We start from the raw sequence: 22,298 nt of genomic DNA on the forward strand, positions 1-22,298 counted from the left end.
TCTCTACTGCTATATTATTGTTATTCAAGCATGGAATTACTATCCATAGAGATTCTACTCTTAAATATCTCCAGTGATGGAGATTCCACAACCTCCCTAGGCAATTTATTACAGTGTTTAACCACCCTGACAGTTAGGAACTTTTTCCTAATGTCCAACCTAAACCTCCCTTGCTGCAGTTTAAGCCCATTGCTTCTTGTTCTATCCTTAGAGGCTAAGGTGAACAAGTTTTCTCCCTCCTCCTTCGGACACCCTTTTAGATACCTGAAAACTGCTATCATGTCCCCTCTCAGTCTTCTCTTTTCCAAACTAAAAAAACCCAATTCTTTCAGCCTTCCTTCATAGGTCACGTTCTCAAGACCTTTAACCATTCTTGTTGCTCTTCTCTGGACTCTCTCCAATTTCTCCACATCTTTCTTGAAATGCGGTGCCCAGAACTGGACACAATACTCCAGCTGAGGCCTAACCAGAGCAGAGTAGAGCGGAAGAATGACTTCTCGTGTCTTGCTCACAATACACCTGTTAATACATCCCAGAATCATGTTTGCTTTTTTTGCAACAGCATCACACTGTTGACTCATATTTAGCTTGTGGTCCACTATAACGCCTAGATCCCTTTCTGCCGTACTTCTTCCTAGACAGTCTCTTCCCATTCTGTATGTGTGAAACTGATTTTTTCTTCCTAAGTGGAGCACTTTGCATTTGTCTTTGTTAAACTTCATCCTGTTTAACTCAGACCATTTCTCCAATTTGTCCAGATCATTTTGAATTATGACCCCGTCCTCCAAAGCAGTTTCAATCCCTCCCAGTTTGGTATCATCCGCAAACTTAATAAGCATACTTTCTATGCCAATATCTAAATCGTTAATGAAGATATTGAACAGAGCCGGTCCCAAAACAGACCCCTGCGGAACCCCACTTGTTATGCCTTTCCAGCAGAATTGGGAACCATTAATAACAACTCTCTGAGTACGGTTATCAGCCAGTTATGCACCCACCTTATAGTAGCCCCATCTAAATTGTATTTGCCTAGTTTATCGATAAGAATATCATGCAAGACCGTGTCAAATGCCTTACTAAAGTCTAGGTATACCACATCCACAGCTTCTCCCTTATCCACAAGACTCGTTATCCTATCAAAGGAAGCTATCAGATTGGTTTGACACGATTTGTTCTTTACAAATCCATGCTGGCTGTTCCCTATCACCTTCCCACCTTCCAAGTGTTTGCAGATGATTTCCTTAATTACTTGCTCCATTATCTTCCCTGGCACAGAAGTTAAACTAAGTGGTCAGTAGTTTCCTGGGTTGTTTTTATTTCCCTTTTTATAGATGGGCACTATATTTGCCCTTTTCCAGTCTTTGGATCAATTTGATTTAATTAATGGAGTCTCTCTCCTTTTTTTTTTGTGAACTGAGGCATGTTGACTAATATCTGCTGGGTCAGCACATATATATACAGTATCTCACATTACCACTACATATTATCCACACCAAACATATATCCATATGTATTAAACACAGTAATACAATAGCAGTTACATAGCCTAAATTGGCCTGTACTTTTTATATAACCCTGCTCACTCATGCTAAGTATCCCATAACCCCTTGCATTCCCTGAAGTAAGCTTTGGCTTAAGTACATAAGGAAACTATCAAGATCAGGACAGATGAGTGCTTTACCAGAGCAACAAGAAGGGAGTTACTCTCACAGGCCTGTACTGGAATGTCCCAAAAGAAGAGGACAAGATATAGGATTGTTCTACCCCTGCACAAACCTAGGAGGTGCCTTCACCCCCTTTGGCGTCTGGAATGCACATGTTCACAACAAAGAGATAAGGGTACACCAGGGTGCCAGAGAAACAAGGTAGAAAGCTGGTCGGTTCAATCTTGTTTCAGATGACGTACACAGTACCTTTTCCTTGTAAACAGGTAGGGTAGAAAGAGATGGGTTTAGGGATGTAACGTAGGGAGCACACCTTCTGCGTAAGGTGAATGTAACAACGTTGCTCTCCAGACACTGGCATCACATTGAACCTTTATCCTGTACTGTATTATTATTGGCGTAGAGCAATAAACCGGACTGACATTGGTTAGTTGGGCTCTTGAATATATTTCATAACAAACCAAAGTGTGGTCAAGCGATTGACTATACCGGGGTCGGCAGCCTTTCAGCAGTGGTGTGCCGAGTCTTCATTTATTCACTCTAATTTAAGGTTTCGCATACGAGTAATACATTGTAACGTTTTTAGAAGGTCTCTTTCTATAAGTCTATAACATATAACTAAACTATTGTTGTATGTAAATTAAACAAGATTTTTAAAATGTTTAAGAAGCTTAATTTAAAATTAAATTAAAATGCAGAGCCCCTCGGACCGGTGGCCAGGACCCCGGCAGTGTGAGTGCCACTGAAAAGGAGCTCATGTGCCGCCTTAGGTTGCCTACCCCTGAACTATACAGTTTATTAACAGGCTCATGTGACAACATGGACACACACACACCTCTTCCCCCAGGAACCAGCTGATGTAAATGGATCATTCCAATTTGCCAATTTCAAAGCTTTTATGGCAAATTCAAATTTCCAAATCATTTAATTGGACAACAGAAATTTTACTTGCTTCTTTTAGCCAATAACCAACTGTATAGAAACTTGTGAGAAACGTGCTGTTTTCCTTTTCAACAAGTAGGTCTAGTTGCTGTAGATTAACATTACCTTTTGCTTTGAGGAGTTTTGTCTGGATGTACCAGCGGCTTTTCTTTTGTTTTTGTTTTTTAACCAACACCTGGTTCTGGAACTGAACATGGCCACTAGTTTCCTTAAAACGCTGCCCTGCTTCCTTAAATTCTCCTGAGCTTGGTATGAACTAGAGAGGGACGTTGCTTTCCCCAAGAACAGTCCATTTGCTGGGCACTTGCCTCAGGGACAGTGAGAGACAGATTTGTCTGACGTTTTTAGCTGTTGTGACACAAACTGATGAGAATAATTACTAACCCCATTATCCGTCGTAGCCAGCATGGGGCCAAAATATAGTTCCTTTACATAAGACTCCAAGGTCATCTTATTGTCAGCTGACATTTGTATTTTTTTACAGCTCTGGCATTTTGCCTTTGTTCGCTTTTGTGCTATAAATAAAATAAATAAAATTAATGGAGATATCCTATCTCCTAGAACTGGAAGGGACCTTGAAAGGTCATCGAGTCCAGCCCCCTGCCTTCACTAGCAGGACCAAGTACTGATTTTGCCCCAGATCCCTAAGTGGCCCCCCCTCAAGGATTGAACTCACAACCCTGGGTTTAGCAGGCCAATGCTCAAACCACTGAGCTATCCCTCCCCACCATATATATATGCTATATATTTCTAGTACATGCCAAGTGCAGGAGGAAACAGGAGAATTAAAAAAAAAAGAGGTTAGTGTCTTAAGAAACAAGTGGCCAAGTTAAGTTGCAGATTCAGATGTTCATTACAAAAGAGAAAAAAATAAAAGCCTAGTGGTATGTGTTAACTGCCAGGACATAACTTAACAGGAAATTCAAAAGCCTCCATTGTTGAAACTGTCCCATCGAGCTGTGAAAGAAACAAAAAAAGGTCCCGGGACCAATTATCGACCAAAGTCCAACCCCTGTGTAGCAACTGTCTTGTTACCGATACCCAGGTAGGGATCCTGTATTCAAAACGACTTTGATAGAACCCTGATTATTGACGCTCATCAGGGCACCAGTTGTTACTTGAGGGTTTGGTTCTATTATCAATAAGACATTAAAGAATCAGTCAGCAAAATTTATTATCCAGTTAGTGTGAGTGAATGATTAATCAGCATAAATATACAGAGATAAGGATTAAATAGCTTCCCACTCCTTTAATTTGGTGATGCAGCGAGCATCCTGGATGGTTCCGGAAATGAGTACATATACCTTAGGGTGTTCCCATGGGCACGAAACTCCCTAAAACTGGTTTGTATCCTCCTTACCCTAATATTTCTATTCCCATGCAGTCTGCACTTCCTATCAAGTTATATCGGCTGCTGGATATTTTCACAACCCACAGCAACCCTTTATCTCCGTCTATGCCAAGAACAAAAGCTACACACAGTTTTTAGTGTAGTGCAGTACAGAGAGTGCTGGGGAAAGTGAGTCACTTTAGCACGAATACGGATTCTCCTCACACACTACTGGCTAAATAACTCTGGTAGCAGCTGGAGGAGCTCTCCTACTCCACTGAGAGCTGGCACTGATGCACAGAATTAGGATGAAGGGAAATGCGCCTGACTCTGCTCTGAGTGTCATTTCTCCGGGCGGGGCAGGGCCCCAGCAGGTGGCAGCTGAGCACGCCCCAGGACGTTGCCCTCTGCGTAACAAACAGCTGGGGATCGGGATCGCAGCCCCACGGGCAGGGTGATTCTCCACCCTGCAATCTGCAAACACATGCCCCAGCCTGAGGCCCCTGCTACAGCTTTCCCCAGCATCTCTAAGGCTCCGTTTGTGGCTGGTGCTTCTACCCGTGACATTGGAGCTTTATCACATCATAGAACGTGGGGCTGCAGGGCGGGGAGCACAGCGGGGCAGCTGGCGTCTCAGCAGGTAGCCACAGGACAAGTGGGGAGGCCGGCCCTCAAGGCCAGGGTTAGAATAGCTGCCAGGGGTCTCTGGATGTTGGCTGGCACAGCAGTCACCAGGGTGGGCGTTAGAAACCCACATGGCCCCAGCCAGCCAGGCCTGGCCAGCTCGGGTTTGTAAAGAAAAAGGGCCACACTGAAGCCAGGGATAAGCAGTGCCCTGCCCCTCCATTCACTGCCATAGACGTGCCCCCCGCTCGCCCCAGCTCTGAATCCAGCTCCGAATTAGAGTCTCCTGGTGACCTGACATTTCCCTTCAAATCCTAGCACCTGATTCACCCCCTTCCCGAGCCAGTCACCCCAATGCACTCCCTTTGCACTGGTGTGAATGGCTGCCAAGGGGCAGGACAGCAGGGAGTCTGGCCCAGAGAGGAGTCGAAGACAATGCTGGGTTGGGGAGTGTCAAGCTGCCCTGCAGGGACTCAAGGGCCTGAGTCTCAACTTCAGCGCAGACTGTTAGTCACCGGGACACAAACCCCAAACTGGCTGTGAGTTCTACACTTCGATTTCGCCAACCAATTATCAAGTGTAAACTCCTCAGGCACCGTAACACCTTACCACGGAGTCCCAGCCAGTCCCCTTGGGGACGCTGTCTGTCTTGCCACCTGCGTGAGCTTAGCTGTGTGAGAGATGGTCCCTTACACCAAGCAGCAGAGCAATATGCAGCTACTCCCAGTCCCAAAAGACCAGTCACTTACCCCAGATCAACTGACTTTAGATCTCACACCAAAGACAATGCATGTAGGCCATCCTAGAATAAACTAGCTAAAGATTTAGTATATAAGAAAAGGAAGCAAGAGAGTTACTTACAAGGTTAAAGCAGGGAAAATATAGATACACACAAATGAGTTCCAATCTTAAGTTTCAAAAAGTAATAAAACCTTCTATACTGAGCACGCTCTGTATGGCCTTTCGCGCTAATCCAGGCTAAGCACTAGGATCTTTTGCTTATGCCTAGTAATCCTTGATCCCTAGTGTTCAAAGAGTATACAAATCCAGTTCCTCCGAGTTAGGGGTTTTTATTCCCTTCTCCCTTCGGCTTTGAGTTGCAAACTCAGCTGATGGGAGGGATTCACTTGCAAGTCTCCTCTTCATGGTGTGTGTGGGGAGAATAAACAACCAAGTCTTTGCTTCCTTACCAATGGAGATTCCACCACCTCCGTAGGTAACCCATTCTAGTGTTTCACCGCCCTCCCAGTGAAAACGTTTTTTCCTAATATCCAACCTAGACCTCCCCCATTGCAACTTGAGACCATTGCTCCTTGTACTGTCATCTGCTACCACTGATAACAGCCGAGCTCCATCCTCTTTGGAACCCCCTTTCAGGTAGTTGAAGGCTGCTATCAAATCCCCCCTCACTCTTCTCTTCTGCAGACTAAACGAGCCCAGTTCCCTCAGCCTCTCCTCAAAAGTCATGTGTCCCAGTCCCCTAATAATTTTTGATGCCCTCCACTGGACTCTCTCCAATCTGTCCACATCCTTTCTGTATTGGGGGGCCCAAAACTGGACGCAATACTCCAGATGTGGCCTCATCAGTGCCAAATAGAGGGGAATAATCACTTCCCTCGATCTGCTGGCAAGGATCCTACTAATGCAGCCTAATATGCCATTAGCCTTCTTGGCAACAAGGGCACACTGCTGACTCATATCCAGCTTCTCATCCACTGTAATCCCCAGATCCTTTTCTGCAGAACTGCTGCCTAGCCATTCGGTCCCTAGTCTGTAGCAGTGCATGGGATTCTTCCGTCCTAAGTGCAGGACTCTGCACTTGTCCTTGTTGAACCTCATCAGATTTCTTTTGGCCCAATCCTCCAATTTGTCTAGGTCACTCTGGACCCTATCCCTACCCTCCAGCGTATCTACTAAATATTACCGTACAACATGGGACTCAGCTGGTATACGTGAGATGAATGCAGGCAGCAACTAACTCCGAAGCATTGAATAAAGTCTAAACACTTAGCGCATTCGTATAATTCTAATTCCTGTTTTAACAACTCTAACACCCAGGTGAGCCAGTCTGGTTCCAGCTCTGTATTGTCAGTGGAGACGTGGGGCTCTTGGCATGAGCTGGGGAGGAGAGGTTGGTGAGGAGTCACTGGCTGAACCGCAGACCACAGTCAACAGCAAATATTGACCTGCTTTGCATTTCAACTGGAGATGGGCATTTGCCTACAGACTCTTATCATTCCTCCCCATTCTCAGACACACCAGTTTGAGAGGCTGCAATAGGGGGCGTGGCATCAGTTGGGCCAGTCAGGGTCAGGGCACGAGGGCTCCGTACAGCCACACTGATCTCAGCGCTGACCGACGAGGGCAGGGAGGGAACCGTTTTTATTTTATTTGCTATCTGAGCCCATCTTGTGGCTGGGTCGTGGCTCCTCTTATCTCTGTTTGCCTTGGTATTAAATGATTGTATCCGTCATCAGCACAGATTTGCATGTTCAGTATTGACACCTGGTTCCCCCTTCCCTGGACTGGTCTATAAAAGCCCCAGGCGTGGCCACTGTCCCATGCAGGCTGCACTTGATCCGACCTTGCACCAGAGCGGCTACGCAGAGAGACAATCAGGTGAGACCCTGGCTTCCTCCAGCTTCTTTCTCCTCCTGCTCGGGGTGGCTGGTGGCAGCTGATCCGTTACAGGGGTGGGTGCCCTGGGTGAGTCCCCTGATCCGGGGCCGTCTCTGTCTCACCCCTTCCTCCCACCCAGCACAGCCCTGCATGTGGCACCCTAAAGCCCTGCAGAGCCATGCCGAGCGCCCTGCCCCTCCCAGAGCTGGGCCCAGCATCCAGTCCTGTGTCCAGTCCCCAATGGAGCATCACTCTGCCGGGCAGCTCTCCCATTGGACCCCTTCTCCCAGTCATGGTACCATGGGGATCCCAACTCCAGCTGTGGGGTGCAGTGACTATCACCCCTCTCCCCCCTCCCGCCTGCCCCAACCATGTGGTGTTGGCTTCCCAGACACTCGATCTCCCTGGAGCTGGAAATATGAGTGTGATTCAAACACCGGTTAGTGGGGGAAAGGCCCCGGGGGTGGGGTCAGTGGGTGTCTCCTGTACCAGGTGCTGGGTGATAACACGAGAGGCTCCATGTTTCTAACACTGAACTGGTCTCTCGTCAGAGAACTATTGCAGAGGTGCTGCCCCTCCAGCCGGCATTCCAGCCACGTGCACACAGACTGGCCTCCATCCTGGTGGCACTGGTGCCTCTTCCAAACTCTTCCCTCCTGCCACCTGTGCCCTCCCTCCACGTTCCATGTAGGTGGCTACCGAGGGGACCTGCCAGCCCCAGCACTGGGGGAGAGAGGGACAGCAGGAGATGGCAAATGCCCCTTCTGAGAACCACTTTGCTCTGTAAATGGGACCCTGTTGCCTGGGACCCTGTTTCCTCTGAGTGACCCCGGCCTCCCTGCTGCCCCCCAGCTCCTCCCCACCTGCCGCCCTGGTTCGGGGAGTCCCTGGCGGTGCGGCTTGCAGAGCCCAGCCACTGAGGAGCTGGGACCTGGCTCCCTGCCGGGTGTCCAGTTCTGTCCCTGGGGCACAGCTCGGTGAGGGCTAGAGGCAGAAGGGACCTTCGGAACCAGGGACATGGGCTCCGAGCTGCATCCCCTCGGGCTGGGGGACGAGACACCCCCTCGGGGCCCTTCCAGCCCAGCCAGGCCCTTTAGCAAACAGCCCCAGCTCCAAAGCACTGAAATGCCCCGCGAGGGATGGGGGGGGTCACTCCAGGGGGTGTCTCAGGCTCTCATGGCCCCATCTCTCCAGTGTGTTTTCTCACCAGGAGAAGAGAGAAGATGGGGCCAGTCGCCTACTTCGGCCTCAGCCTCCTCGGCTGCCTGATCTTTAACCCCTCGCTGGAAGGTGAGTCCCTGCCCGGCCCCTCGGAGCTGGAGACCCCAGGCTCTGTTTGCCCTGGATGGGAAGTGAATTCATTTCACTCAGGGGCCCCAGCCCCACATGTTGGAGCAGCCATCACAGCTGGGTCCCCAGAGCCCCTTCCCCACTAACCCATCAATCCAGACCCCACCCAGCGGCTCAGCACCTGCCCGAGGGGCGAGGTGGCTTCCTGCTGCCCCTGGCTCTGAGTGCAGAGGGAATCCCTGAGACCTCCTGGGGCTAAGTGTGAGAGACAGGCTGGGAGCTAAACCCGCCCCCACCTCCTGCTGCGGCTTAGAGGGGGACTTTCCCCATCGGGGCAGAGGGGTCCCCTCCCAACCAGGGAGCAGAATGTGCCAATAACATCCCAGACGAGTGACAGCCATCTCTTTTCACTGGGCTCAAAATGGTGCCTCTTCGTAAACTTGATCCTTCTGCTTTGGGATAATCCAAACTCTTCCCTCCTCCCTCTCCAAGTCTACAGCTTCCCCAATTCACGAGGCCAGTAACCCTGTTAAAGAAAGAAATTAGGTTGGCTTGGCAAGGCTTGATCTTGACAAATCCATGGTTGCTTTTACTTATAAGCCAATTGTCCTGTAGGCCAGCGGTTCTTAAACTGTGGGTCGGGACCCCAGAGTGGATTGCGACCCAATTTTAATGGGGTCTCCAGGACCCCCTTGCTGGGACCCCGGGCTGAAGCTGAAGCCTGAGCTCCATCCCCACCTGGGGCAATGGGGCTCGGGCTGCAGCCCCCTCTCCCCGCACCTGGGGCAGCAGGACTTGGCCTGAAGCCTCCTTTCCCCCCATCCAGGGCAGCAGGACTTGGCCTGCGGCCTTCTTTCCCCCCACCTGGGGCAGCAGGACTTGGCCTGTAGCCTCCTTTTCCCCCACCCAGGACAGCAGGACTTGGCCTGAAGCCTCCTTTCCCCCCATCCAGGGCAGCAGGACTTGGCCTGCGGCCTTCTTTCCCCCCACCTGGGGCAGCAGGACTTGGCCTGTAGCCTCCTTTCCCCCCACCCAGGACAGCAGGACTTGGCCTGTAGCCCCATTTCCCCCCACCCAGGGCAGCAGGACTTGGCCTGCAGCCTCCTTTCCCCCCACCTAGGGTGGCAGGGCTCGGGCTTGGGCTCCGAGCCTCCAGGGTCATGTAGTAACTTTATTGTCAGAAGAGGGGTCGCGGTGCAATGAAGTTTGAGCATCCCACTGTAGATGCTTATAAATTGACTGTTTCATAATTTGTTTCAGTCTCTTCCCAGGTATAGAAGTTAGGCTATTGGTCTATAATGTCCCAGATCTTCTTTATTCCCCTTTTTAAAGACAGGTGCTATGTTTGCCCTTCTCCAGTCCTCTGGGACTTCACCCATCCTCCAGGAGTTCTCAAAGATTATCACTAATGGTTCCAAGATTGCTTTAGCTAGTTCCTTATGTATCTTAGGATGAATGTCATCAGGCTGTGCCTCTGGGCAACATATACATTATCTAAACATTCTTTAACCTGTTCTTTCCCTATTATGGCTTGTGTTCCTTTCCTCTTGTTGATAATATTAATTATGTTAAGTACCTGGTTGCAATTTCCTGTAAGCAGAGTCTAGATGAGCTCTCCCCTGACATCTAGTGGTGAGCTGCGGAAAAACACTTCAGAAGCTGATCTCGTTTGCATGGACACACCCACCCTGCCTAGGTGCTCAGCATGATGGGATTGCTTGCCCAAATGATCACTTGTGGCTGGTGTTGGATCCCAAGTCTCCTTGTTATTGGCACAGGAGTATAAAGCGTTGTTATCCTTGTTGTGTGAGCTGAGGGCAGCAGAACTGTACCTGGCATACCCCAATGGAGGGACTCACCCTCAACTCAAAAGCACTCGCTAGGCAGGGAACATGGGTGCCAAAATGAGTTGCAAGAGGGTGGGGACAGGTATTTGTACCTTGTGAGGCTGGGGGTGGGCCCTGTTTAAGGGTCCTAGACACCATTTTACTCTTTCTCTCTCCATGATATAATAAAAGAGCTAATTTAGGCTCACTTGAGAGTCTCGTTACATGCTGCAGAGCTGAAATCACTGATACCTAAGTTTAAGTATTAGATCTACTTTGGAACAGTGTTTCTATTGCAAGAGACTGCCCAGTGTGCACCAGCAGAAAGGCTCCACCACTAACAACTGAAATCACTGAGAGCTGAGTTAAGTGTGGCGGGGCACTGACGACATCTTGGCAAGTGGCCAGCAGAGAGGGTGGTGGAGAGGGCCAGAGCAGAGCCCAGCAGAGGTGTGGCAATCAGCCACTGGGGCAACGAGCCTGGTCAGTGCATTGTGTAAGGTGCCTCATTACCCCACCCCACCCTGCTTTCCACACAGAGTGGGAGGTGAACTCTGCGGATGAACCTCTGAACTCTGGGGTTGCACTGGCCAAGGACAGCAACTGTGAATAGGGTTCAGAAAAGAGACGGGCACGTTAAAGGGACTTTTGGGTTGCTGGACTTAGACCCCGAGGGGAAAAGGACACTGCCCAACTTACTTGGGGTGGGTCTTTTGATCATGGTTTGTGTTTATGAGCCCTAGTTGTGGTGTTTTCCCAAATTAATGCTGAGTTACTCCCCTCCTTTTATTAAAAGGTTTTGCTACACTCAGACTCTGTGCTAGCGAGAGGGGAAGTATTGCTTCTTAGAGGCACCCAGGGGGTGGTGTGTAATTGTCCCAGGTCACTGGGTGGGGACTCGAGACGGGTCTGTGTTGTATTGTTGAAAAGGATCCACTAGATACTGAACCCGGCCCTTGTTGCTGCTGGCTCCACCTGGCAGAAGAGTTACATTCCCTTTTAATGAAGATTGAAGCAAAATAGGCATTCAACACCTTTGCCTTCTTGCTGCCGTCCGTTATTAGCTCTAATTCCCAGCTAAGCTGTACACTTGCCTTCAACTTTCTCTTGGCTCCTAATGTATCTATAGAAACTCTTTTAATGCCTTTTAGACTCCTTGCTAGGTGTCATCATTTTGTGCCTTTGTGTCTTTCGGATTTTGTTTGTACATTTTTGTGTTATTCTATTGTGCTCCTCCTTTGCAATGTGTCCATGTTTTCACTTTTTGTAGGATTCCTTTCTGTTTTTCAGGCAATTGAAGAGCTCCTGATGGCCTCTAATTGGCCTCTTATTATTCTTCCTATCTCTCCTTTGCATCAGACTAGTGTGCTCTTGCGTCTCTAATATTGTCTCTTTGAGACACTGCCAGCTTTGCTGCACTCCTTTTCCCCTTAGATTTTCTTCTGATGGGACCTTACTGACCAGTTCTCGGAGTTTGTTAAAGTCAGCTTCTTGGAAGTCCCTTGTGTTTATTCTGCTGCTGTAATTCCTACTCTTCCTTAGAATCATGAAATCTTTCATTTCACGGTCACTTTCACCCAATTATCTTCAAACTTCAGATTTGCAACCAAATCCTCCCCGTTAGTCAGAATTAAGTCTAATGTGGCTTTTCCCCTTTTTACTTTCTCCATTTTTGGAAATAAGAAGTTACCCCCAATACATTCTACGAACCTTTTGAAAATGTTATGTTTTGCCATATTGCTTTTCCAACTGATCTCTGGGAAGCTGAAGTCCCCACATTAGTACCAGGTCTTGTCTTTTGGATATTTCTGTTATTTGTCCTAGAAATACCCCATCCACCTCCTTCTCCCCCTGATTTGGTGGTCTATAGTAAACCCCTACCATGGCATCACCCCTCTTTTTTCCCCTTTTATCTTTACCCAGAGACTTTCAATTGATCTGCCTCTCACCTTCTGGATCTCAGAACAAGTGTATATTCTTGATGACTAATGCAACACTTCTTCCTTTTTTCTCTGCCTGTCCTTCCTGAACAAGCTGTACCTCTCTCTACCAATATTCCAGTCAGGAGATTTATCCCACCAAGTCTCTGGGATGTTAATTAAGTCATAATGTAGCTTATATACTAATACTTCCAGGTCTTCCATTTACTCCCCATAGTCCTTGCATTTGTGTATAGACATCTGAGACGTACAGCAGATTCCCGCACTGTTATCCCTCTTGTTGCTCCTATGACCCCACTGTAATTTTCCTTCCCCCCTCCCCCGCCAACATTTAGCCTTCTGATAAGGTCACCTGTGGGATTTTGTCACACGCCCCTTTTGAACCTAGTTCAAAGCCCTGCTCACTAGGTTGGCAAATCGGTGTGTGGTGTCCATTCAGCCTCTACTATACGCCAGTGCCACCAACCTCCCCTCTGCTCCCAGCCTCACCAGTGTCCCCATGACACCCAGTGCTCCCCACCCTCACCCCACAGTCCCGTGTACTCTGACTCAACCCCCTGATACCGCTCCCCGTCAGGTTCCCCAGTGCTCCTGCACAGATCATCTTCCTTAAGGGCAGCCCAGCTCCTGTCCCCTCGGGAAGGAGACAGTGGTATTTTTTACTAGGACAGCCTCACTGCCACAGACAAAGGTGGCAAGGGAGTGGCAGCTGTTTTAACTGACTGGCTTCAGCCCCATTGAAAGTAACAGGATTTGGGGAGATCTGGAGAAGCTGGAAGGATGACAGCCGGCAGTTCTGCTCCGATTCTCTTCTCCGAAACAGCCTCTCATCACACTGTTCTCTCTCCCTGTCCCATCCCCTCTCTCGGCTCAGGAATAGGGGCCACTTCCTGTCGTAGTGGCTGGATGCACTACCAACAACACTGCTATGGGCTCTTCCCCGAAAAGGTGTCCTGGACAGATGCTGAGGTATGAGGCTCTTCTCAGGGATCCACCGGGCGGGGAGGGTTAGTGGGCAGCGGCTGAAGGGGTTTGGTGACATCACCATTGGCCCCAGCGTGTACCCCTGCAGAGGTGGGGTGGGGAGGCTGCAGAAGTGACGTGGCTGGTGCCAGGCACTGGGGCTCGGGAAGAGGCACTGAGAGGGGGCTCTCTCCCCTCACAACCGTCCCTGCTCCTCGGGGGTGGGGGTGTTGTATCTACCAGGCAAGGTATTAACAACTTGAACAGAACTTTATTTACAGTGGAAATCTCTTTACCAAGCTGTAGCTGCACACTCTGTAACTCTCCCAGCCTCCTCAACTCCTCCCCCCTCCTTCCTGTTTCCTGTCCTTTCAGACTCCCAACAGCCAGTGCTCCCAGTTCTAATCATCACATGCAGCATCTAAACACCACAGGCCCTAGGCACCAGCAAAGCAAGCAGCTGCTTGGGGCAGCCCATTTGCAGGGACGGCACCTGGCAGGGATCCACCCTGGGAGCTGAGAACCAACAGGGGGCCCTGGGAGCTGTAGTTCCTTGGTTAGCTCCCTGCCTATAAAGCCAGCCCTGGAGCAGGGAAAGAACTACGTTTCCCAGCATTCCCTTGGCTGCTATCAACAGGAAAGGGAGGGAGAGGGATTATGGTGGCTGAAACCTCATGCTGCAGCTTGTTGTGAATGGAGAGCTCACTGCTAGAGCGGGGTGGCCCTGGGAACGGGGAACAAGTGTGCCCAAGGAGTAGAAGGCTTTGGCCCAGATATCCCCTTCAGAAGACATCCCCAGACTGGATTAGGGATACTGATGTGACCTCACCTTGCAGCCCCCAAAGAAAGAATTGGGTGGACTAAATGGACAGTGCCCCTCTCTATCTGAAGCTTAGCAAGGCAGGTACGTGGATCCCGCTAGAATTTAAAATGAAAAGTAAGGGAGGGGAGGCTCTACTGGACCTGGGCAGCTTTAGATACAGTACCAGGCACATAGGAGGATTTCCACTTCTGAGCCATGGAAGCAGAAATTCATTTTCCTTTCCAGATTTAGCTAATATTCAGAAAGGGAATCTAGCACCTGCCTTCCAGATTTGAACACCTCAACATTCAGGAGTGCACAAGCTCAGTTTGGGGAGCTGTTACTTCATTTCTCCCAAATCAAATATACTGATCCACTGTAACCTGCTGTAGAAAAAGTAGGATAAAAATGAGCAAGAAATGCTTCCCAGTGGTTATTAGGACTGGAATTGCTATTTTCAACAGCCATTGCCTTTTTTTTTTTTTTTTTTTTAGTTTTATTTGTTTAAAAGGAAGACAGTGATATTGCATTGGCAAATTCCCCATAGAAAGAAAGAGTGGAACAAAAGAATAATAAAGGCACCTCAACTTTTCCTCATTTATGTAGGACAGTCTTATAATATGCATCCAGATATCGTCCAATCACACAAGCTGAAAATTGTTCCACTTTACTGCAGTTCTGTAACCATATGGGAACCAGTCCTGTCTGTGTTCTGTGCACATCCAAAATTCCTGCTGAATGACCCACCCTGGGAGCAAGTTACCAATGACCCAGGGCTGGGGCAGAAGGAGGGTGCAGGTGGGGTGGGGGGCAGAGCCCAGGGCTGGGGCGGCAGGGGGTATGTGGGTGGGGGGGGACTGGTGGAGGGGAAAGGGAGAGCCCAGAGCTGGGGCAGCACGGGGTGCGGGGGGGAGAGCCCAGGGCTGGCGTTGCAGGGGGTGTGGATGGGGGGGAGAGCCCAGGGCTGAGGCGGCAGGGGGGTGCAGGTCAGAGGAGGCCCAGAGCTGGGGCAGCAGGGGGTGCAGGTGGGGGGAGGAGAGCCCAGGGCTGGGACAGCATGGAGGTGCGGGGGGGAGCCCAGGGCTGGGGTGGGGGCAGCCAAAATTTTTTATGCTTGGGGTGGCAAAAAACCTAGATCCGGCCCTGCTGCTCCTGCTGCAGCCTGGTGGGGCAGGACCCCACACCAGTGCCAAACAGCGTCCTCCTGCTGTGGGGTAACAGGCCTCACTGATGTCCCTGCTGCAGATGGAGTGTCAGCATCACCGCAAGGGGGCCCATCTCGCCACCATTCTCACTCCGGCAGAAGGGAACATGGTGGCCAGATACATCAGCAAGTCAGGCTTCACGGATGACGTCTGGATCGGACTCCACGACCCCAACCTCGTGAGTGCCCAGAGCCCGCTTTGCCTCTGCCAGCTGCTCCTCCTATTGGCTGTTTCCCAGGGGCTGTGCAGAGACCATGACCCATGAGCCCTTCATAGGGGCTGCCAGGATCTCCCTCCCCCGCTCCCAGGGTCTCCCATCTGCACTCCACCTTTAACCCCTGCCCTCCCGCACCCCTTCCATCTCCATCCTACCATAAGCTCCGACTCCCCTTTGGCTTTTCCCTTCTAAATCAGACAGGCCCTGCTCTCCCCCATCATCAAACCGACCTTTGACCTGCACCTGCCTCTCCAACTACTGCACTGTCTCCCTTCACCCCTCCCAGCTCATGCAATGTGCCGTGTCCTCCCCGTGCACCCCACATCCCGTCTCCACTCCACTCTCAACAAGTTTTCTAGCCACTTTTTCCTGCCCCTTGACATCTGCGCTGCCTCTGACACTGCTGGTCGCTCCCTCAGCTTGGGTATCCCATCCTCACCTGGGTCTCCTTAGGAGAGCCCCCAGCTCCTTAGGGCAGGGACACGAAGGGGGAGCAGTCACTGGCTGGGAAGGGGCCCCAGAGGGGGAAGGAGCCATTATGAACATAGAACTGGAAAGAACCTCTGGGGTCACTGAGTCTAGCCCGTGCTATGGCTGGCAAGCCCGTCACACCACCCCCTGCGTAAACTTATCAAGCTCCATCTGAATCTTTGTCTCCATCAGTTTCCTTTCCCTCCCCCCTGCACAGGGAGGCTCTGGGGTCAAGACTCTCCCTGAATAGCACACACAGACTCAGCCCCTGCATCCCCCGCCCCAGACCGGAGGCTGGGCTGGACTCAGAACGGGAGGAGTGAGGGGCTCTGTATCCCTTTCTCTAGTGTCCTCAGCCATCCAGCTCCCCCTGGCCTGGCAATGGATTGGATCCAGTTCTCTAACCCCAAAGCCGGCTAGTCCCCCCATGAGCTGAGGCCAGGCCAGAGCCAGCACCCCTAGAGGTGAAAGGCCCCATGTCCCCTTCTCTGATTCTACTGCGCTAGTCAGTCCTGCTAACTTGGGGTCAGGCTGATGCTGAGCCCACTGGAGGGAAAAAGGCCCTGTGTCCCATCCCCTGATCCATCCAGCATCTCTATCACAGACGCACTTTTATTTTGCTTAAACAGGACGAGATCAACCACCTTAAAACCATCAGTGCCCCCCGGGGGGCCGTGCCCATGGGGTTTATGGACTAGAACACACTCCAGAGTGACTCTGCTCCAGGACGAGATAATTAGTTAATTCAAGCAAAGGGCTTGGAAGGGAGAAGGTGAAGTTCATGTGCTAAGTGTTACTATTAGATCAGCGTCTCCAGGTCCTGTCCCCCTGAGTTGGCCTCTCCCCACCCACTGCCCCACGGCCCTTCCCCGACTCTCCCACTGCCTGAGTGGGGCACTTCTATGTTGGGTTCTGTGTTTCTATGGTGCCTTGTCACCAAGGTCTCTTCTCCCCGGGACCCCACGACCTTTCTCCCCTGTCTCTGCAGAACGGACACTGGATGTGGACAGAGGGCTCCCGGTATCGCTACAAAGCTTGGAACGCCGAGGAACCAAACAACACGTACGAGGAGTATTGTGTTGAGCTGGTGAACCACAGTGGTAAGCAGATGCTCAAACACACATGCACCAATAACGGAGCGAACACAGTATCCTGGCCACACACTCCAGCTCTCTCTGTGGAGATGGCCTCCTGTCCTGTCACCCTGCCTCTCTCCCTCAGCTCACACTGCCGCTCTCCGGAGATTATCCCCTGATCTCACCTGGTAACTCCTCTCCCATGCATCCCAGTTTGAGGTTCATCTCCAGTCAGAGGCAGGCCATACAGTACATTTGGCCCCAGATGATCAGTTAAAGGGGGCTATTTTGGCCTGAGGACAATTTAGAGCCACCCCAGGAGATGGAGGTAGGGCCGGTTCATTCAGCACGGAGCGAGCCGGCTTCCCTATTCTTGAGCTTGTCTCCCCGCTGGCAGTTGGCCAGGGCTCTGTGCTCTCCTTTCTGGCCTTTTGTTGGGGGTGTTGGGAGGGGGGTAACAGCAGGTGCAGCTGGAAAAGCAGCGTGGCCTAATGGAATTGTAGGGACTGTGACTCAGGAGACCTAACTTCTATTCCCAGCCCTGCCACTGATCTGCTGGGTGACCTTGAGCAACTCACTTCCCCACTCTGGGCCTCAGTTTCCCCTTCTACCTCTTGTCTATTTAGACTGTGCTCTCCCTGTGGCAGGGACTGTCTGTCGGTGTGTGTATGGACATAGCACCTAGCACCAAGAGGCCCCGTCGTGCTCTCATCAGACACATTCCAACACAATAGAAGAGGGTCTCCCACTATCACGCTGACACAGCATCCCTCAGGGAACAAAGGAGCCTGTCCCTGTCTGAGGCACATGGGGCTTCATGTCCAGCCTCCTTGTCAGGGGCAGCACGTGGCGCTGGCACTTGGGGAGGCTGATGCGAGCTCCAGAAGCTCCCCTGGTGCCAGGACGATGGCCCCATGCCAAGGACCGCCCACACTCCATCCCAAGCCCCACTCCTGCTCAGCCCCCTTCCTGCTCCAACCCGCCCGCCCATCACTCAGCATCGCTGCTCGCTCCTTTTCTCTCCTCCTCCTTGGGTTGGCGAGGAAGGGAAGGGATGGAGTGGGGACAGGAAAAGTGGAGCAAGGACGGGCCTTGGGGGGGAAGAGGAGGAGCGGGGGCAGAAAGGGGCGAAGCGAGGGTGGGGCCAAAGGGGAAAAGCAGGAGAGGGGCCTCGGGGTGGAGCGCAGGTGGGACCACAGCCCCGGCATCCACGCTCTCAAAGGCAGCGGGTCGGTGGCTGTTTGCGGAGGCTTATCCTCCCCTGGCCTATTATACCTGCCGTCCATGCTCCTCCTCCTCGCAGCCCCATGCCCAGGAGCTGGGGTCTTCTCTCAGCAGTGTGGAAGGGGGGGGGTCACTGTAAGGGCAGGAATGACCCCACTTGCCCTGCCCCAGTGATTTCTGTTTTGCCTTCTAGATTTTAAGAAGTGGAATGATAGGAAATGTGAAAAGGAAAACGCCTACCTTTGCAAATATGAACTCGAGCGACGGAAGTAGCTCGCCTGCGCCTGAAGGGGGAGCTCAGCGCCTGGGATGCAAAAGAACTGGGCTCCTTGGGCATGATCAGACAAGGTCCCAGACTTTTCGATGCCTTTGCTGCATCAAGGGCCTGTCCCCTCCCTCCCTGAGAGACCAGATCTAGCTTCCCCACCTGCAAACTCTCTTCCCCCAAGTGTCTCTGTTCTAGTTACCCACGTGCCCCTTCCCTCCCTTCCCCTCAGTGCATGTAGCCCACGACAAGAATAAACTCTCCTGAGTGTGCAGTTCTGTGTGTGTCTCCTCTGTCCCATTCCTGGCCCCACGTAGAGGTGTCCATCAAGCCCCCTCTGACTGTGTCCTGAACTGCCCAGATCCCAGTGGAGGAGAGGACGGGGACCCCCAGAGGGAAGCAGGATGTGCCTGGCCTTTTGGATAACAGACATGACTTGGTTTCCCTACAGATATCTGCAATACCCAGAGTTTCTTCTCTTTTCTGGCCCACCCATCTCCTCCTGGTCTCCTCTCCACTCAGACCCTGAGCTCCTCAAAGCAGGGATGTGTCCAGCTGTTCTGTAAACATCATTGTCCTTCAGAGCTGGAAGCAGGACCCTGCACAGCCGGAGCTAAAGGACTCAGCCCCCGTAGCTGAGAGCTGTAGCAGACTCCTGGGATCAGGCAGCCCACACGTCCCAGTGGGTACACAGGCTCCATGCACATCTGTCATGCTATAGAAATCAAACACCATTAATAACAACAAAAGACTGAGCCAGGACTCCTGGGTTCCATTTCTGGCTTGGCTTCCTGTGTGACCATCCCTGGGGAAAGCCTCTCCCCATCTCAGGCTGTGCAGGGGGGCTAATGACACCAACCTGCCGCTCAGGGAGGGGGAGAGGGTAACGCCAGGAGTGTCTGCGATGCACTTGGGGATCCTTGTATGGATGGTTCTCCAGGGAAACTTGTTAGTGAGGCTGACGCATCCCCAGCTCTGCACCTCGAGGGAAGGGCTGGGTCACAACATCCAGCCCCTGGAGCTCACCGGTTGGAGGGGGCTGTAGCCAGCTGGGCCCTCGGGGGGCATGGGAATGGGCCCTGTCCCTGGGGGATTGACCCCCTGAGCAGGGAGGGGGATTTGAAACAGGATCAGACTTTAACAACAGCACCAACGCCGGCTCCAACCCATTGTAATTAACCTTTTCTTTCCCAAAAGGACAATTATTACCATCTTTCATCCCACCGCAGAGACTGTCACACAAGGGGGGGAGGGGACCTTTTAAACGCTCTCTCCAGCTAAGAGGAAAGGGAAGAAGGGATGCTGTGAAGATAAAAGCCTCGCTGAACACTTCACATTTCAATGCTCTTGGCCCCGTTTTGGTTTTTCTCGTTTTTCTGTTTCAGTCCATCCATTTCTAAGCTCTGCTCGGAACTTTATAATGTATTTGCCACGGCGCTAAGCAGGGCGAGGTCTCTGAATACCAACCACCGGACCTTGTTTAACACTCTTCAGTGCTGGACAGCGACTGTGTTATGGTAACACCTTTGGCCTACGCATTCCATCTAAATTAACACACAAGGCCCTGACCTGAGTGGGGCCTCCAGGCACTGCCTACCACAATGTAACTGTCACCCATCTGCCAGGGGGAGTCGGCAGCACCCACAGACAGGTTCAGTATCTAGAGGGTCCCTTTTAACACTGCCACAAAGAACCGGCTCGAGCCCCCACCCAGTAATCTGGGAAAACTTAACACCCGGGTGTTTCCAACAGACTTCCCCACTCAGGCCTCCAAGAGGCTTCCCCACGCACAGGCACGGAGTCTGTGTGTAACCAAAGAGAACTGCTATTGAAGGGGACAGGGAACCCAGCATTAGTTTGGGAAAACACCACAACCACATTCAAACACGTGTGATCATCAGCCAACCCGACGCCACAGCACGCTGGGCAGTGCCCTTTGCCTCAGTTTCCCATACTGTGGTGGGAAAGTCTGAGGAATGAATGTCCTGTTAGCACATCGCTCCCCTCTCCCTCCACTGCACCCCACTCACCGTTGGCCAACAAAGACCCAGAGCGCAGTGGGGCCTTCCTGTGGGTTCACCTCCCACCCCCGGGACGTGCATGGAGCACAACTGACCCTGCTGCCACCATTCGCTCTGCCACCATTGGTCACTCCGGCGCTGCTGCTGCTGTGTTATATTGGATTTAAGGGGAGTGTGTACTTACAATGGAATTAACCCAACGGCAACCATATTATGTGCACGTAATAAAATAAAACACGACCTAGTTACGGGTTAATTACAAACAGGCTTTTAAAGGCAAGGTTTAAACTAGCTGCCAGTTTTTGATAATTAAATTAAAAAAAACAGACAACAAGTGTAACTAAAAACCTTGATCAACAAACGACCTTAAATCTGGCGCCTTTAATGTAAAAGTTTATTGAAAGTTAGGAAAAGTAATAAATTAGTTGGGGTCATTATGACCTATGTGTTTTGTAAAAGTTAATTATAAAAAACTAGTTCATATAGTGTACTATAAAGCAGTCCTCTGAAGCCATCTTAAGAGACCTTTTCCTGACACCTTTTCTCCCTGGTGGGTGAACAACTGGCCATCGCGTACCTGCTGTTAATTACTGGATACCATTCCAGATTTTAGGTAAATATCTGCACTGTTCTAAACCTATTGCTTCTGTCTGTGTGTGTGCTTAAATCTAATAAACTGCCGTTTTAAATAAAGCAGGCTTACTTGCGTTAATCTTTTATCAGACCGAATTGCTATGTTCCCATTGATTTAGTCATGACACCGCCTAACATGAAATAGTTAAGTTGCCCCTGCTGTGTGTTCTGAAAACCCTGAGGAACCGATTTTGGCAAGCCAGCCAGGAGTGGTGTAGAGGAAGGGAACGATTAATGTCAGTGGTTTCTTTGTTTCTTTGTTTGTTTGTTGCAATAGGTGAAGGGGGCAGTGGAACAGGGTCGCACCCTGTAATTCTCCACGTCATAGCCCGCGAGTTCATTTACAGTCACATTCGGTTGTTGAGTTACGGGCTCGGGCTGAAAAGCCTGGTTGAGTAAAGTCAGAAGGCCAGGGGACACCTGGAGAGAAAGAAAAGCTGGAAGTAGATTTGTGTAATAGCTTGGCAGCTTTCATGCAGGAGCATGATCATGGTTTTTGGAAGCCTGGGAGCTGTACCAGTCCTGGAGCCTTCCTGCAGCTTTATAAGTAGACGGTAGAATTAAAGACAAAAATTAAGCAGTTAAAAAATATTAAAAAGACAAAGAAATACCCAGACTAAGGGCAGCTGAGATAGTGGTACTGCAGAAGCAGACGTGTGACAGTAAGAGAGAGAATGGCGCAGGCTGGAGCAGAAAGTGTCTGGATTGAATCAACAGAAAACGAAGAGTGGCCCTCGCAGTGGCCCTCGCTGGTGCGTTAGCTGGTGTATTGTGAGGTCCATGGTAGATCAGGGCCCTCTGGATAGACAAAGGCCGAAGGTGCCACCACGGGGGATTCTGGTTGTACAGGCTGGCTCTGAACTCCTCCTTCACCATCAGGAGTCAAAGGTTATTGCCATGGCCATGTGAATGGTAACTGTAGGTGCCTTGGTACCATGGTGGTGGATACTAGAGAGAGATTCTTCCCTTAGTGTGTGCCCAGAGGCACTCTGGTCCTGTGGTGACACTGGCTGTATAAATACCTGCTTAGGTACAGGTTAGTATAATAAGGATTTGTCCAGTGACCTCGAGGTCACGGGACGTTGCAGATCTCCCTCTACAAACGTACAACCTTGAGTACATTTTCTGGAATATCTTTGATGTAAATGGTAACAGTTCTGTTCCTGGGACGGGGGATGGATCCGGT

The 22,298-nt window shown here is 50.9% G+C and overlaps 1 protein-coding gene across 1 annotated transcript; it reads left to right on the plus strand.

Annotated features, from left to right (window-relative positions):
* Window positions 1–8,402: 8,402 nt before the first annotated feature.
* LOC135895602 (regenerating islet-derived protein 4-like) lies at window positions 8,403–18,724 on the plus strand. The gene is made up of 5 exons (XM_065423742.1): window positions 8,403–8,469; window positions 13,110–13,204; window positions 15,246–15,383; window positions 16,882–16,993; window positions 18,387–18,724. The coding sequence occupies exons 1-5, from the start codon at window positions 8,403–8,405 to the stop codon at window positions 18,464–18,466; spliced, it is 492 nt and encodes a 163-aa protein (XP_065279814.1). The 3' UTR covers window positions 18,467–18,724.
* The last annotated feature ends 3,574 nt before the right edge of the window (window positions 18,725–22,298 follow it).

This window comes from Emys orbicularis, chromosome 1, assembly GCF_028017835.1.
Source record: "Emys orbicularis isolate rEmyOrb1 chromosome 1, rEmyOrb1.hap1, whole genome shotgun sequence".
Taxonomy (NCBI): Eukaryota; Metazoa; Chordata; order Testudines; family Emydidae; genus Emys; species Emys orbicularis.